This window comes from Sarcophilus harrisii, chromosome 3 (genome assembly GCF_902635505.1).
Source record: "Sarcophilus harrisii chromosome 3, mSarHar1.11, whole genome shotgun sequence".
NCBI classification, from domain to species: Eukaryota; Metazoa; Chordata; class Mammalia; order Dasyuromorphia; family Dasyuridae; genus Sarcophilus; species Sarcophilus harrisii.
This window is the reverse complement of record NC_045428.1, coordinates 255,697,889-255,715,609: the sequence shown is the minus strand read 5'-3', so window position 1 is coordinate 255,715,609 and position 17,721 is coordinate 255,697,889. Positions and strand designations below refer to the sequence as shown.

The following is a 17,721-nucleotide window of genomic DNA, read 5'->3' as shown; positions in this document are numbered from 1 at the left end:
CCATAACAGAAAAAGTGAAAAGATACACATAATCCCCACAGTCTTCTCTCACAGGATTTTTCTAAAGATTAAAAAAGTTAATATTTGTAGAGTACTTAGCAAAAATACTTGGCACATAATAGATACTTAATAAATGCTGGTATTCTTCCCTTCTTGTTCTGTTTTGGCAAATAAACAAAAAAACCAAATCTTGCTAAATGATTACCTCACATATAACCAGATTTAGCCAAGTAACTTATTCCTCATTCTTAATTATAAATTAATTTATATCCAAGACTATCTAGCTAGTAATTTCCTGATTCTTTCAGATGTTTTTTCTATTGTAGTTATGTCTCCAATATTCAGTAATTTTCTTTCTCATGGTACAGTGCTTGCAAAAGTAAGGAATAGATGTTCCCTGCCTCAGTCCTGGTATTATGTTTTAATTTTATTGATGCTCCCTCACACTGAATCCATTAAAAATATCTTGTAATAAAGAAAATGATTTAACAAAACCAGTAGAGACATTAACTATACCTGATAGTATCCTCCAATATGTAAACCTCCCTGCATTCTTTCTGAGAGTTCAGAGAGGTGTTTCATTGTCATTTCTTTGGAACTGAAATTGGTTATTACAGTAAGTAGAGTTAAGCCTTAAATGGACTGTGTGAAATGGGTGCAAAGAATCCCAGTTCTCAAACATAAATTCCAGCAAAATATAAGATAATAATTAGAAAACCTAAATAGAAATTATAGTTTAAAAAATGAAAAGGTACAGATGTATCTAAGCAAGACTTAAGCTTTCCAGCTTACATGGAGATGTCCCTACATTCTGCAAGAGCAGAGGGAAGCTTATCAAATTCTAATCAATGAGCACCATATTTAAGAGCAAAAATGGAAAATTCTAAACAGAAGAAAATTGGAAAAGTTTTGCAAGAAATCATTTTAATAGTTTTTTCCTCTTCATTAAAAGTAGTGGAATCACTCACTATACTTGGACATTAATATTATATCTGCAATAGGTATTTCCTGAGGCTCAGGAAGGTTCAACTTCCTCAATTCAAATCCAGCCTCAAACACTTACTAAGTTATGTGATCCTGGGTAAGTCACTTAACCCTGTTTGCCTCGGTTTCTTCAGGAGAACAAAATGGCAAACTTCTCCATATTTTTGTTAAGAAAATCCCAAATGGGGTGAAAGAGTTGAACATGACTGATATGATAACAAAAATATGATATGATAGATATGTCTACACATACATATATGCATGTATATATGTATTACTATGTGCCAGGCACATATTAATAACTAATTTTTTTTTGCTGGGGCAATTGGAATTAAGTGACTTGCCCAGGGTTACACAGCTAGGAAATATTAAGTGTCTGAGGCCATATTTGAACTCAGGGCCTCCTGACTTCAGGGCTGGTGCTCTATCCACTGGACCACCTAGTTGCCCCCATATTAACAACTATTATCTGCTTTAATCCTTACAATAAACCTGGGAGGTAATTGTTTACATAATCCCCATTTTATAGAGGAGAAAACTGAAAGTGTCCGAGTCTGCATTTGAATTTGGGCCTTCTTGACTTAAGCCCAGAGCACTATCCACTTGGCCACCTAGTGCTACCTCTTTACTATTACTTTTTATGAAGTGTAATATGGCCAAATGTAATTATAGTAGAGAACAATTTATGTGAAGTAACGTAACAGGAGAAAAATGCCCGAGTTGCTAAATTGGTTATATGAAAGATTATATTAAAGATCTGCTCAGAATAAAAATTCTGATATTTAAAAATTTCATTTTATTTTCATTTTTTAATTTTATTTTAATTTTTAAGATTCTTAAACACTTCAGGGAAAATCTTAGAATAATTTAAACCGGTGGCTTTAAACATAGTTTAAATGTGTGCACGTTTTGTAACACCATCAACAGTCTCAGTAATGTCACAAGTAAAAAGTCCATTCCATTCAGTTAAAGCATCCTTGAAAACAGAGAGGAATTGTTGGTTCTCTAGAAAAGTTACAGAATGGAATGTATCTGGCTAATTGTACACAATGTGACCATATCATTATAAAAGTATTTTTCTTAGTAGAAACTCTATTTAAAATGATTGAAGATCAATTTTTCCATTTGTAAAATGAGGATAATATAGTACTTCCTCCTGTAAGTAATTACTTATAGAATTTATGTAGGAATTAGATGACATGGCATATGTAAAATACTTTGTAAATACTGAAGCACTCTGAAAATTTCAGTAATATTATTATTATAAGGAAGGCTTCAAGTAGCTGTTGCAGAAACTCTTAAGGTTTTGTTTGGTTATGCTCTCATTCCAAACTCTGCTGAGAAAAAATTATTAAAATAGCAAATTATTGAACCAAAAAAGCTATAGAATGAGACTGATGAAACACAAGTGAAGACTTTGTCAAGTTAGAGATAATCTTTGATTAAGAGTAATGAACCTCTTTTTTTTTTTAAACCACTTTATTGGGAAGGGTCAAAAGGGCTAATTACAGATAGCTAACTACTAATGTTAATTTTGCTATCTTAAAATAATATTTACAAATAGGAAATCATTAACAAACACAAGCATTTCTATATATAAAGTCCAGAAAAAGGAGATAATATGTATATGTACACACACTCACACAGACATACACATATATGAAATGTGACATAGTAAGATCAGTTGCCATAGAGATTTTTTTGTCTTGTACCTATTTCTCTTTAACTCCATTAACTTTTTGTATGTTATTTTAATCACTTGTATCTTCTCCATCCTTTCTTTTATCAAGAACTTTTCTCCTATTCATAGGATATCTCCTTCCCTGCTGCTTTATTTTATTTTATAAGATGCTAATATAAGCCTAATTTTTCCCACATTACTATTTTTTTGTTTGCCCAATTCTTGTTAAATCGCAAATATAGGTAATAGTTGGTGTCCTCAGGTTATTGGAACCTATGCTACTTATAGTTAGTTTTTTTTTTTTTCCTGGATCTTGTATACTCAGTACATTCAACTGATCAACCTTGATAAACTTTTTTTTTTAAGTAGTTCTAAATTTTTGATGTTTTTTGATACATAGTATAGTACTACTAGGCCTTCTTCCTTAAAACTTTTTCTCCTTGAAATTCTTGACTCTTTGGTCCTCCAAGTAAATTTTGTTATAATTTGTCTAGTTAAATAAAGCCATGATATCTCTTCCAAAATTTCATTCTTTATTGCTATAAAAAAATGTTCTGTAATTATATTCTTAAAATTCTCGGTATTTCTGTTTTCCCTATTGATTTGATTAGCTTCCTTTAACTACTTACTTGGCATGTCATTTGGGATAAAGTTAAATTAGATAGACAGGTAGATAGAATTATTTCATTACCTGTGCTATATTTAAGCCAGAGGTTCTCAATCTGGGATCCATAGAGTCTCCATGTGCATAGATTTCAGTAGAGTATATTAATTTGGGTGGGAAAACATTTCTTTTTCTTTATTTTTTTTAACTAACAAAACTGAAAACATTTCTTTCAGTTTTGAATTTTTGAAAAAATATTCTAAGGAGAGATATAAAGGTTTTACAAGATGGCCAAAGAATCATGATTACCTCCCCCCAAAAAATTATTTTTATTTATTTATTTATTTTTTAAATAACTTTTTATTGACAGAACCCATGCCAGGGTAATTTTTTACAACATTATCCTTTGCACTCACTTCTGTTCCGATTTTTCCCCTCCCTCCCTTCCCCCTCTCCCCAAGATAGCAAGCAGTCCTATACATGTTAAATAGATTACAGTAGATCTTGGATACAATATATGTGTGCAGAACCGAACAATTCTCTTGTTGCTCAGGGAGAATTGGATTTAGAAGGTATAAATAACCTGGGACGAAGAACAAAAATGCAAGCAGTTTACATTTATTTCCTAGTGTTCTTTCTTTGGGTGTAGCTGCTTCTGTCCATCCTTGATCAATTGAAACTAAGATAGATCTTGTCTTTGTTGAAGAAATCCATTTCCATCAGAATACATCCTCATACAGTATCGTTGTTGAGGTATATAATGATTTCCTGGTTCTGCTCATTTCGCTCAGCATCAGTTCATGTAGGTCTCCCCAATCCTCTCTGTATTCGTCCTGCTGGTCATTTCTTACAGAACAATAATATTCCATAACATTCATATACCACAATTTACTCAACCATTCTCCAATTGATGGTCATCCCTTCATTTTCCATCTTCTGGCCACTACAAACAGGGCTGCCACAAACATTTTGGCACATACAGGTCCCTTTCCGTTTTTTAGTATCTCTTTGGGGTATAAGCCCAGTAGAGACACTGCTGGATCAAAGGGTATGCATAGTTTGATAACTTTTCCCCCCAAAAAATTAAAAACTTATTAAGTATAATATAGTTTTCTTGTTAATCTCATTTAGCCATGTCTGTTTTTAGTGTTCCCTTATCCGATTTCATGATTCTCTCTCACTCCCTACTATTTTGAGTTCACCTGAGGCATCCAGGTGAATCTTTATATTTCTCAAATGTTTCTTGTAAAAAGCATATTGTTGGATGGTGTTTTTTAATCCATTCTGCTATGCTCTTCTGTTTTAAGGGTGAATTCATCCCATTCAGATTCATAATTATACTTGTTAAGTCTTCATTTTCCTTCGTCATATCCAAATACTTTTTTTCACCCCCTACCACCTTTGCCCTCTCATCTGCCATAACAAATGACAGAGTGGTAAAAGAGAAGGAATATCATTGACTTTCATAATCTATAACCAAAATAGTTCAATCCTACTCCTTTGCCCTTCCCCTCTTCAGTTAATTTATTGTCTGATTATTAGTTCTTAAACTTTGTTTTTTCTTTTTTGGATCTCCCTTTTTGAAACATCCTTAGAAGGTAAAGTTTTACTTCTATTTGCTTTCCTTCTCTTATTTCCTTCTTAAACCACCATCTTCTCTCTCCCTGTCTCCAGCTGTTTTCCTGATTAATTGGATTTATTTGTATACCACACTCTTTGTGTATGTGTGTTTAAACTTTCTTTTCCTGGTTCAGATAAGAGTGCTTGTCTCCCTTTTCCCTTCACCATATTTATACATTATTCCTTCCTTAACCCACAATGGGGAAGGGAGGAGAGGGAGAGGGAGAAGGAGAGGGAGAGGGAGAGAGACAGGGAGAGAGAGAGGGAGAGGGAAGAAATTTCTCCTACTTCATTTCTCCCCTAGTCTTTCTTTTTCCCCTCCCTCTTTTTTCTTTTCTTAAAAATATATAGTGTGGAGTAAATCCATCTCCAGCCCCTTCATTTCTTTTATTTTTATCTCTGTGATCCTAAAAAATAATGGAATTCTGATGAGATACTTGGCTCTATTCCCTTTGTAGCTTTCATACTGCTGCTGCCATAGGATGAATTGGGTGCTTAAGAGTAGATTCTGTACTAGAATTCCTAGTTTATGAGTATCTCTTGGTGGCCCAAAGTGAATTTTGGTCTTGGTCTTTCTCTGTCTCCTTTTCCTTCCATCAATCAGTAGTTGATTCTTTCTCCCTGCTATGTATAGCCCTGTCAGGTTTCATTGTTTATCATGTCACAGTATATAGCTTTGGCTCAGGCTAACCTAGTTTTAGAGTTCCATGAGTTGGCTTCAGGCTTTTTTATGGATCCCTGTTACACAAGCTGACTGAGAACTATTGCTTTCATGTCATTGTTAGCCTGATCCTAATTGTTCTAGGTCAAGATTGAACAGAATGTGATTAAGAACACTGATCAATTGGCAAAAGTGGGGTAGGAAGAGTGGGGATCACTAGGAAAAGATAGTAGGATAGTCAGCATGAATATAGACTTGAATTGATTAATCTTGGCTTCTTTTCATCTATGTATGGAGGAGATAGAGAAAAATTAAAATAGATACATTGAGGAGAAAATGAAGAAAGTAAAACAAGTATCTAAAAACAATAACAATGTAACAGCCCATTGAGTGACACAATATTTAGGAGAATGAAAACCAGAAGGCCCAGTGTTTATTTTTCCCCTTTGGAAGAATCAAATTTCAGATCTTCATAGTCTTTTCATAGATGGTTATTCATTTTGCTCATTATACATAGGGTTCTTCTATAGCAAGGGTTCTCCTCCCTCCCAATTACATACCCAAACGTCTTTTAAGATCATTTAAAAAAAAAAGTTTCTGTTCCAAATTCTCTCCCTTCTCTGAGATAGTAAGTAATTTGGTATAAATCATACATGTGCAGTCATACATACTATTTCTATATTAGTCATTTTGTGAAAGAAAACACAGACCAAAAAACCCACAAAAAATTAATAAAATGAAAAATAGCACTCAGGCTACATTGTTCTTTCTCTGGAGGGGGATAATATTTTTCATCTTGAATCCTTTGGATCATTGTATTGCTGAGAATAGCTGTCATTCATGTTTCATCATTGTGTAATATTGCTATTACTATGTAGTTTTCTCCTGGTTTTGCTTACTTCACTTTATATCAGTTCATGTAAGTCTTTCCAGATTTTTCTGAAATTATCCTGCTCATCATTTCTTGTAGTACAATAGTAATCAATAAAAGTCATATCACAACTGTTCATCCACTTAATTTTTTGATTCTTTGCCACTACAAAAAGAACTGCTATTTTTTTTTTGCACAGATCCTTTTCCCTTTTTCTTTCTTTCCTTTTATGTAGATATAGATATGTTTATCTACCCATTCTTCCATCCATCCTTCTATCTGTCCATCTATATCTAATCTATTTTAGGGATACAGCGCTGATAGTAGTTTTGTAGTATGTAGTTTTTGTGGTAGTATGCCTTTGGGCATAGTTTTAAATTGTTCTCCAGAATGGTTAAATCAGTTCACACCTCCACAGGTACTGTGTTAATATCTCAATTTTCCTACATCCTCTCCAACATTTATCATTTTTCTTTTCTGTCATATTAGCCAATCTGATAGACATGAGGTAATGCCTGAGAGCCATTTTGATTTGCATTTTTCTAATTAATTGTGATTTAGAGCATTTTTTTCATATGACCAGAGATAGCTTTGATTTCTTTGAAAACTGCAACCATTTATCAATTGGAAAATGACTTATATCTTATAAATTTGATTCAGTTCTCTATTTGAGAAATGAGGCCTTTATCAGAGGCACTTGCTAAACATTATTTCTCAACTTTCTGCTTTCCTTCTAATCTTAGTTTAGCATGAGTTCTAAAACCTGAGGGATTTAACTTGTTTTTTATCTTTATATTTGATTTCATTTTTCATAGTTTTATGTATTTTTCTTATGCATTTAATAACATTATTCTGTAAAAGAGTCCATAGGATTCACCAGGCTACTAAAGGGAGGTTATGATGTTAAAAAAAAGGCTAAGAAACTCCTCTACTAAGATATCTTTTTAAGAGGGTGTTTGTGATGAAATTATCTTTTAGCTTGAGATATTTGAAAAACGTATTTAACGTAGCGTTATCAGAAATTTGGAATAGAAATTTCCTGTGATCAGCTGTCACTATGGTAAAATCACTTATCCCCTGAGTCTGTGTCTTCATTTGCAAAGCAGAGGTAACATCTACCACTTCTATGTCACAAGCACTTTCTGAGCATCACATCAGATTTGTGAAAAGCTTTGCAAACATTATATAAATGTCAGTTGTTATTATAATGAGTTATCTGAAGTATTCGGTCCAGAATATGAAGGAAGCTCTCGGCTTATGTTGTAGACCAGCAAAATTCACTCTCTCAGATGACTGTATTCTCTGTACATCAGCTCTTGATGACTCAGGAAATAGGAATAGGAAACCAGGGGTGCAATGAGCCACAGGCAAGGAAGAGGAGAGTAGTTAGATTCTCCTATTTAAAAGTTTGGAACCTTTAAAAGTAAGAGCCTTTGATACCACATCTTGAAAAACAAGTCAAAATTTGCCGTGGTAGCTGGGGTTAGAAAATAGAGGTTTTCATTCTAATTACATTTCATAAATTTTCTGCTCTAGGAGTAAAGCAGAAATCAAAAGATTTCTGAGGAGAAATTAACTAGAATTTAAGTATTCCAAACTGTTTCTTCTAAAATTATATTCTGGTAATTATGGAGATGATTAGTTTAGGATCCTGTTATATCTATGATCAAGTTTCATGGATACATTCGAATTCAAAATTATGTACCATGAACTTTATTTTCAAGTTCTTAGTAATGCTATTATATGGAACAAATAAATGACCCTTTACACTGTTCATTACTTTTTGTTTATTTCTTGACTACTGTACAAATCACCAAATATAACTGTATAAACTGTACAAAAGCAGTGATTTGCAGAGTAATTGTACCATGAATAGAAATTAGAAAATCAGGAGAATAGGAGGCAAAAATGTTGAATTTGACAACTTGGTTCATAAGAAGTAGATATTTTTTCACTCCCTCCCCAGTAGAATTTTATTTTTCCAATTACATGGAAAGATGGTTTTCAACATTCATTTCTGTAATATTTTGAGTTCCATATTTTTCTTTCTCCCTTCCTCCTACCCAAGATAGCAAATTATCTAATATAGATTACACATGTGTAATCATTTTAAACATATTTCAACATTTGTCATGTTGTGAAAGAAAAATCAGAACAAAAGGGAAAAAACTATGAGAAAGAAAAAGCAAACAACAACAAAAAAGGTGAAAATACTATGCTTCAATCCATAGTTAGGCTTCATAGTTCTCTTTTTGTGTATGGCATTTTCCATCCCAAGTCTATTGGAATTGTCTTGAATCACTATATTAAGATAAAATCTATCATAGTTGATGATCATACAATCTTGTTACTATGTAGTATTCTTCTGGTTCTGCTTATTACTTCACTCAGCATCAGATCATGTTAAGTATTTCCAGGCTTGTCTGAAATCAGCCTGCTCATCATTTCTTAGAGAATAATATTTCATTATGTTCCTATAACATAACTTATTCAGTTATTCCCTAATTGATGAGCACCCACTTAATTCCCAGTTCTTTGCCACCACAAAAATAGCTGCTACAACCATTTTTGTGCATATGGATTCTTTTCCCTATAAGAGGTAGATATTTCCAGTACTTGGGAGAAAGGAAAGAGCAGGGTATATAAACTGGGAAATTATCTGTATGATATCTCTCATCCTCTTTGGATCTAATCTGATGCTACTGTTGATTCTACCTTTGTAACATAGCTAAAATATTTCATCTTCTTTTTTCTGATATTGCTACTAACCACACTAATGTAGGGCCTCATTATATCCCTTCTGGACTTTTGAGTAGTCTTCTGAGTTCTCCCTACCTCGGTCTTTCCTCAGCTACCTCAAGATGATTTTCCTAAAGCAAAGTTACCCAAATCACAAAATGAGAGGGCATATGAAATGAACGAAAGAGAAAAAATAGAGGAGAATATAAATTATATCCTAATCAAATCAAAAACTAAAAATAAAGAGAAAATAACTTATGTAGTTGCTCAGGAAGAAATTAATGGTAGAATGAGTATGGGAGGAACTGAAAAAAAGGGTTTTGTTTTTTTTTTGTAGACCTAATTCTTCACTATCACTTCTATTTTACTTCTATTTTCACCTGTTTCTTTGTGCACATTTAGAAGAAATTTTTTAAAACGGGCTCTCAGTTATTTTGTTGGTTTTCTTTGCTTACTCAGTTTATTTGCTCCTCTTGTATTCCTGTTGTTTAGTGTATGTGAGATACAAATAATTCCTTTCTTTCCAGCAATGTTTCAAATAGCTCTTTTTATTGAATATCCATTTATTTTCATTTATGGTTAGATTTAGATTTGTGGAATGGGTCACTTTGAATTACATCTTGCTCATTGGAATCCATAACTCAATTTCCTCCTCTAACTTCAGTGAGAGAGTACAGAATAGTCTTGTGTATTTCAAAATTCCCTTCCTTTATATTTAAAGGTCTTTTCCCTGGCTACTTTCAGTATTTATTGTTTGCCAGTATAATTGTAAATTTAACTATTATGTGTCTTGCAGTTTGCAGAATGGAATTTTTTTTCCCTAGATACAATCTATGGATTCTTTCGTCTTCCACATTTAGGAATTCTGGACTGTTTTCTTGTATTATATTTGGATTGTAGTATTCAGGTTTTTAAAATTATTCTTCTGGAAGACTTGTAATTCTTAAATTATATATACATAACCTTTCTTGAAGATCACTTTGTTTTTGCTTGAATGAATATTGTATTAAAAAAAATTTTTTTTTTTGCTTCTCATCTACTTTGTCTTATACTTTCATTTATTTTTGTTCCCAATCAGTTATCTTTTCTGTTGTTACTTTTATGAGACTTGCTTCCATGGATTCACATTTTTCTATTATGCCAGTTATTTCTGCTGGGTGAACCATAAATTCTGATTTCTCAGTTTTTCTTTTTTAAATCATTCAAAAATATTCTGATCTTGGGGGTTCCATCTTTTTTTCAAAATCCATAGTCTTTCTCATCAAATGTTGATTCATTTCTTTAAATTTTGCAGTACTTATTCAGAGATCCCTGGTCTCTTTTTCCTAATCTGGAGTTCATTTCCTTTCCCATTATTACTATCTTCCTTGTTGGTTTGCCTGCTAATGCTAATAATGGTTTTTAATTGAGTTTTGTACCTGAAGTATTTGTTAGTTTTCTTTATTTTCCCCTTTATCATAGTCTTTTTCATTTGAGGACATTTTCCCCATGACTAAATTTCAAAGCTATGTCAGCTTCTTTTCCTGCTAGCTAATTCATGGTTAACTACTCTAGATTTCTGCTCCAAATGATTCCTGGAGGCAGACTTTTTGGAAAACCACAGAGCACCACATATATTTCCTGCTCCAGTTTCTTCTTTTCCACAATTCTCTATAGATCTCTGTGGAATCTACATCATTTAGTGGTTCTATATTTTACTATTGTCACAAGCCAAGCAAATTCTTCTGTTTGGAACTTAATGGCTCAAAGTAGAGATAGAGATTGGCATATAGAGTTGCATTTTGTTACAGATGTATGAACCAAATTTTGTAGCCTTGACTAGATGGAGGGAGGTGGTGAGAGATAGAGGGTTTTTTTTTTTTTTTGAGAGTTTATGGGGTTAGAGATTAGCCTTTTCTGCTCTTAGTTTTTGCTTTGTTTGGGTTCTTGGTGTCTTTATACGTGGAAATAGCTAAAAATTGTTTTATGTCTGTTGCATGATTTCTCTTTTGTACAGGTTTGAGAAGTTGTGTATTTTCAGAAAAAGTACCGATTTGCCTAAAATCCATGTATTTTCATTGGTTTTCTCCTTGTTTCTGCTTCCTGGATTACTTGACTATCAAGTAACCTCTTACTTTCTGCAAGAAGCCTTCTTTGCCCTTCTCAATGCTACAATCTTCCCTCTGAGATTACCTACAATGAGCCGCATTTGTGTCTTGTTTGTATGTACTTTTTTTTTTTTTTAACATGTCTCCCGCAGGAAGACCTAAATCCAAGTCCTGCCTTTAGATAAGAGCAAGTCATTTAATCATTTTGTTTCCTCAACTGATATTGGCAATTGCAAGCTCTTTACAAGATTATTGTCAGCATCAAATGATAGTATTTGTAAAGAGCTTAGTACAGTGTTGGCTCATAATTGGTGCTGTATAAATGCTTATTTCTTTCCTCCTTCCTCTATTATATTGTGAGCTCCATTAGGATAAGGTCTGTTTTTGCCTTTCTTGGTTGCCCTGGTTTAGTACAGTGCTTCAAACAGTGCTTCAACATGGTAAAAATGCTTGTGAATTATGAGCTCCTGAAAGGCAAGCTCTCTTTTAACTCATTTCATATCCACAGCTCTAAAAACAATGCCTGGTGCAGAGTAGATGCTTAATAAATGTTTATTGATTGATTGAATTTATTTGACTTGTTTTCTGGATTTACATTTTTAAGACTTCTAGAATTTCACTGAAAATTTTTGATTAGTGATGATTAATTTTAGGGACAAAACTTAAATTACAGGAAAATTTGATTTTCTATTAGCTGCATGAATGGGTATAATGACAGAGAACCATTATATTCATATTTATTTATCCAGATTTAGCCTCCCGGTTTTCATCTTTCATATTGTCATTATTGTTTCTGCATTCACATAGTAATAAAGTACAAAGTGTGCTAAAAATTATTAATTAGGGACAGCTAGATGGCTCAGTGGCTAGAGCACTGGCCTTGGGGTCAGGAGAATCTGATTCAATTCTGGTCCCAGACATTTAACACTAACTAGCCATGTGACCCTGGGCAAATCACATAATCTAAACTGCCTTGCAAATAAATAAATAAAATAAAAACAATTAGTTATACCATTGTCCATATTCAGTAAGCTGCCAGTGACATGGGATTTTTTTTTTTTTTTCATATACAGGAAGAGAAAAAATCCTGATATTTAGTGATTTGGACCATTGAGTGCTAATTCTCAACCATTAGTTTTCTTTTTGAATGTTTAAAACTAATTTATTTTTGAAATGTTTTTTTATTATCCTATATTTTTCAGTTTTCCTCACTGAAGAGAAAGCCAATTCAGTATTAAAGCGTTATCCAAGAGCAAATGGTTTTTTGGAAGAGATAAGACAAGGAAATATTGAACGTGAATGCAAAGAAGAAGTGTGTACTTATGAAGAGGCAAGAGAAGCCTTTGAAAATGATGTGAAGACTGTAAGTATTAGGGAGGAATAACTAAATATACTCCCTAGTAGATTCGTCTTTCCTCTCTGTATTACTGAATATGGAAATCCTGCATTTCAAAAATGTATATACCTAGCTGAAATACAGACTTAACCTGGATTTCCTCAGCCTATTTCACTTTTTCTTTTCAAATAAAAGCCTGTGACCTGAGCATTTCTGAGGAACTCTAAAGATAGTTCTGAAAGAATTTGTGTGGTAGTCCTGTGTAAAGGATTAGAAATCTTTTCCCAGTATTTTTTCAGAATCTCTCATAAGGTGGTGTATGACCTCTGCAGCTTGGAAGGAAGCCTTTATTCTCATGCTTTGTTCCTGTAAACTATTATATAGGAAAACTTTTTATGTTTTATAAAGATAAGATTGATCAGTTTTATTAAAAGATATGTAGTTAAGCTGAGGGCCTCTATTTCTTTCAGAAGTGATTCCTAGTCTTTTTCTTTCTTTCTTTAACTGTTTTTAAATTCTTTTTATTTTCAAAGCACATGCATAGATAGTTTTTAACATTCACCCTTGCAAAACTTTGTGATTCTCGATCTTTATGGAATCAAAATATGTTAGAGACATTAGCAAATGGGAAAAAATTCCTTTTGTGAGAGGTTACTATAACTGGGCTTTTTCTTCAGCATCTCCATTGAGGAATACTACTATTAAATATAGATATTGAGGGAGGATATAAGTTTAAGGGTTATGTAGGATTCACTTACAATAGGCTGGCTTTTCTTGGCTGGTCAGCATCTTCCTTGGCACAGAAGCATATTACTTTAGAAAAAGAGGAAGTAGAATTAGGGTATTGCTTTCCAGGAATAAAAAACCAAAAACAAAGAGTAGTTTTTAAATGGAGGTAGCTAAATAGGCTTCTACAATCTCCTTTTTGTTTTTTCAAGGATGATGTATTTTCTCATTCTAAATAAGAGACAGAGGTCCAAATGGTCCTTGGAGAAGCATTAGTCCAAGACTATTTTCAAGGACTTCTCCACTTTCATTCTTCTTGGATCATCAGGAAAGTATGAAGAGCTTGCAGCCTCTAGATAGGAGGACCTGAAGGAAAGTCCCTAGGGAAGAGGAATTTCTCTACTGGATGGGTGTAATATAGAACCAAAAGTCCTAAATAATATGAAACTTTTCTTGAGTGCTGTGAGGGAAGTCTAAAAGGAGGTCAGCACATGCAAAAATTAATAACTGTACAGTTCCTTCTCCTACTCTTGATTCTGAAAAATCACTTGTAGAAGCCATTGTCCTCATCTTGCAGGCCTTTGCAGAGAGTGAACCAAAGGGAAAGGTAATGGGATACATTGAATTAGGCTCTGGCACTATTACAAATCCACCCTGACTTTTGCCCAGAGAATAACACTAGGAACCCTAGACAGAGTTGAAATATGTATTGTCTTATAAACAACAGGAACCACTCACATTACCCCATGTGTGATAGTTCTTCCTGCCTGATATTTATGGGTATTTTTTGGTCCTGCCTTTCCATGCAGTTCTTGAGTCTTTGTGGAGATATGTATTTCATACCAGATAATCTGTCTCTCTATAATGGTAGCATCTATATAGCATTTCAAGGTTTGCAAAGCTATTTATGACAGGTGTTGTTATTATCTCCATTTTATTGATGAAGAAACTCTGTGACTTGCCTAATATCACATATCTAGTATCTAAATTAGGAATCAAACTTAAGGTCTTCTTGAGTCCAAGTCCAACTATATCCATGATGCCTTCTGCAGGAGCTCTAGGTCCAATGTTAGTTAGCAGCTTGGGACTTATATCCTGGTCTTTAGCTAAAGAGTAGATTATTTATTATATCACTGAGCTAATTAAGTTTTTTTAATTATAATTTTTTATTTGCAGATATATGCATAGGTAATTCCCCAGCATTGACAGTGAGCTAATTAAGTTTTGAAGAGAAGGGCCCTTTCACAATGGTTGGCTCATGTTCCTTGTTCTTAGTAATGGACTTTTAGGACACAATTTCCTTTGGGGGCATATTCCCATGGGACTATTTGGAAAGAAAACCTGAAGTAAGAAATGAAAGACTCATGAGTACATAGCAATTGTTGAAAGCAACTATTATTTTCCAGTTCCTTCAGTTTTATCATCCTCTTACCCCCTTCAATTATAATGCATATGAATATAGTTTTAAAGGGAGGATCAAATAGAGTGTGCTGGACTTGTCATGGATCCTTAAGCTAATCCACAACCTTCTGCACAATTATTGCCTCCTTTTAATGAGCCTTTTCATCAATGTGGTTGATCAGCAGTGTTGAGCCAAACTTGTCTTCCATTGTTGTTGGTCTGAGATTTATAGTGACAATAAAGCTTGTCACAAAGAATTTGTTGGCCAGGAACAATTAAATATAAAAAGGAATGTGGGTTATCCTTCTGACATATTTCCTGCTAGATCTGGATTTGAGAAATCCAGACTGACTTCTCATGGCAATGTTAAAAACATCAGCTGTTTGAATAAAGGTCAGCAAATGATGTGGAACAGCCAGTTTATAATTTGTATTTAAGGATATAACATCCAGTTCTTTAATCTCCAAGATAGGGAAATAGAAATAATGCAATTGATAAAGGGGGAGGAGAAGGATCCTTTCATTACCTCCATAAAGCTGATCCCAACACTACATAGCCAACTAAAACTGACCACCACTGTGGTCATTTGGGGGCTATAATGGATTATCAATTACCATGATTCAAGATGTGATAAAATCAAATTACAATCCCACAAAGTTCCACTTCCCAGTAATTCCATTGTCTACAGTTTGGTACAGGGTGTTGTTACTATTAACATTAGTAGTATGGAGCAGATGGGATGACATAGTGAATATTTAGAACTTTGGATCTGGAGTCATAAATATCTTGAGTCCAAATCTGGCCTCCAACACTACTAACTGTGTGATATTGAACTAGTCATTTAACTTCTGTTTGCCTCAGTTTCATTGTCTATAAAGTGGAGATAATAATAACACTTGTCCTACAGAATTATGAGGATCTAATGATGTTTGTAAAGTTCTTAGCCCACTACTGAGGACATGTATGTGGTGCAAAGAATAGAGTGCCAGGCTGGGAATCAAGCAAACTCATTTTCCTGAGTTCAAATCTGGCCTTAGACACTTACCAACTGTGTGACTTTGGATAAGTAAGTGATTTAACCTGGTTTGCATCAGTTTCCTCATCTGTAAAATGCGTTGGAAAAGTAAGTGGCTAACCACTGCAGTGACCCAAAAGGGGTCATTAAGAGTTAGATACGACTGAACAATAATATCAGCACAATGCTTTACAAATGCTTGTTCCCTTTTACCCAATATTAGAAAATACTGGAGTAGTTTTGCATCTGTAACATGCCATTCATTGAAAATATACATTCTTGAATCCAGTTTATTCATACAAAAAAGTTCTAAAATCATCCTGCACTCTTTCCTTGTTATCCTCCTGCTTCATTATCCCTTTCTCTTTCATTTCCTTTTTTCCTTTCCTATTTCAAATCTGGCATCATTGGTACATTTTACATTGGTACATTGGAACAAATTAACAGTCAATTAGAATGATGTCATTGTGAGATTTCACAAAGAATACTAAGGCTCACTTAAATGCAAAAAGAAACTTGTCAATATAGCTAACTTTCAGAGGTAGTTGGGAGCATATTGTTTTGATTCCATTCTCACTTTGAGAGGAAGTTACCAGCATAAGCACTCTTCCTTTCTGTTTTAATAAAAATTTCTAGAGGACAGGTGCAGAACCACGATAATAATCTAAACAATAATATTGTTTAAAAAAAAATCAAATTTGTAAGTTTTAAGCATCATCATCAGTATCATGACAAACCATCATGCCATAGGATTAATGATGAAGATACAGAAAGGTGAGGGACTTAATGTGCAGAACGAGATTTTTTTCAGATACCATCAATATGGGAATAAATTATTTGTTTGATCATGGTGCATATTTGTTAGAAGAGCCTTCCTTCTCTCTTTTTTTGTTCAGTTGGAGGGTGAGATGTGGGAGGAGTAAATACTTTTGTAATTTAAAAAATTAATTTAATTTTTTAAAAAGAGAAATTGAAGAAAACATGAAGGTTGAGGACTTGGGTAGATAGTGGTATTCTCAACCCTAACATGGAAGTTAGGGAAAGAGGTGAATTGGGGGAGAAGATCATATGTTCTGTTTTGGTGTTTTTTCATGCCTATAGGACATCCAGTTTAAAATGCATGGTAACCTGTTCAGAGGGATTTTAGTAATTTGAATAGCAGTACCCTCTTTGGTCTAGTTTTCTCATCTTTCTCAGGATGAACTATTATTAGCTGTAGATCAGGGTAAAATACTTCTCTGCTATGGAAGGAAAATTGCTTGCCTCAGTCCTTACCTAGAGTATAATAGGAATAAGATTAACCCTTATATACCATTATTCTAATAGGCAATAAGTTTAACCCTTAATATAAAAGGTAGTACTATTAGCCCTTTGAATATCAGTTTTCCTGATCAGGTTTGTCACTTGAAGAACTGGTAAATGGTTAGCCAACTGGGACTACTTATGATCTCTTGTAATTGGAACCTATGAGGACCCATTATCTATATATTGAAACTAAACAAACTTGAGTACTAGAACTCTGATGCTAACTAAATGCCCTGATCTTTCACCCAAATTCCCTACTGGAAAAACCTCATCAATGAAATAAGATTTGGTAAAGTTTTGAACTAGGATAAAATAAGGAAAACTGAGAACGGATCTGTTTGGATAACTAGGCTAGGAATTAAGTTCCAGACTCTAAAAAGAACATCATTCAAGGTCTTCAGTAAATAGAAATCAAAAGGATTCCAAGAAACAAACTCAGGATTTAGGGCTCAGGTAAAAAAGATCTTAAAACTGGAGGTTCTTCAATAAATGGTATTTCATATCTGCTATGATCCAAAATTACATTTCCCTTTATGGAATTTATTTTTAAAATCTCAATAAAATTGTTCATTATTCATTCCCTTGAGTTAGAATCCAATAGATAATAAGGTTTTGTTTTAGTAAACTCTTGCTCCTGTTAAGGAAGAAGCAACTAGGAACCTCTAGTGGATAAAGTGCTGAGTTTAAAGTC

General features: G+C 33.6%; 1 protein-coding gene across 1 annotated transcript in view; it reads left to right on the top strand.

The window, feature by feature from the left end:
• Nucleotides 1-17,721, top strand: part of PRRG1 (proline rich and Gla domain 1) — a 114,437-nt gene that overhangs the window by 70,013 nt on the left and 26,703 nt on the right. The window contains exon 3 of the mRNA XM_003763473.4: nt 12,450-12,610. Within this exon, the coding sequence (XP_003763521.1) occupies nt 12,450-12,610 (161 nt within the window). The remainder of the gene's footprint in view (nt 1-12,449; nt 12,611-17,721) is intronic.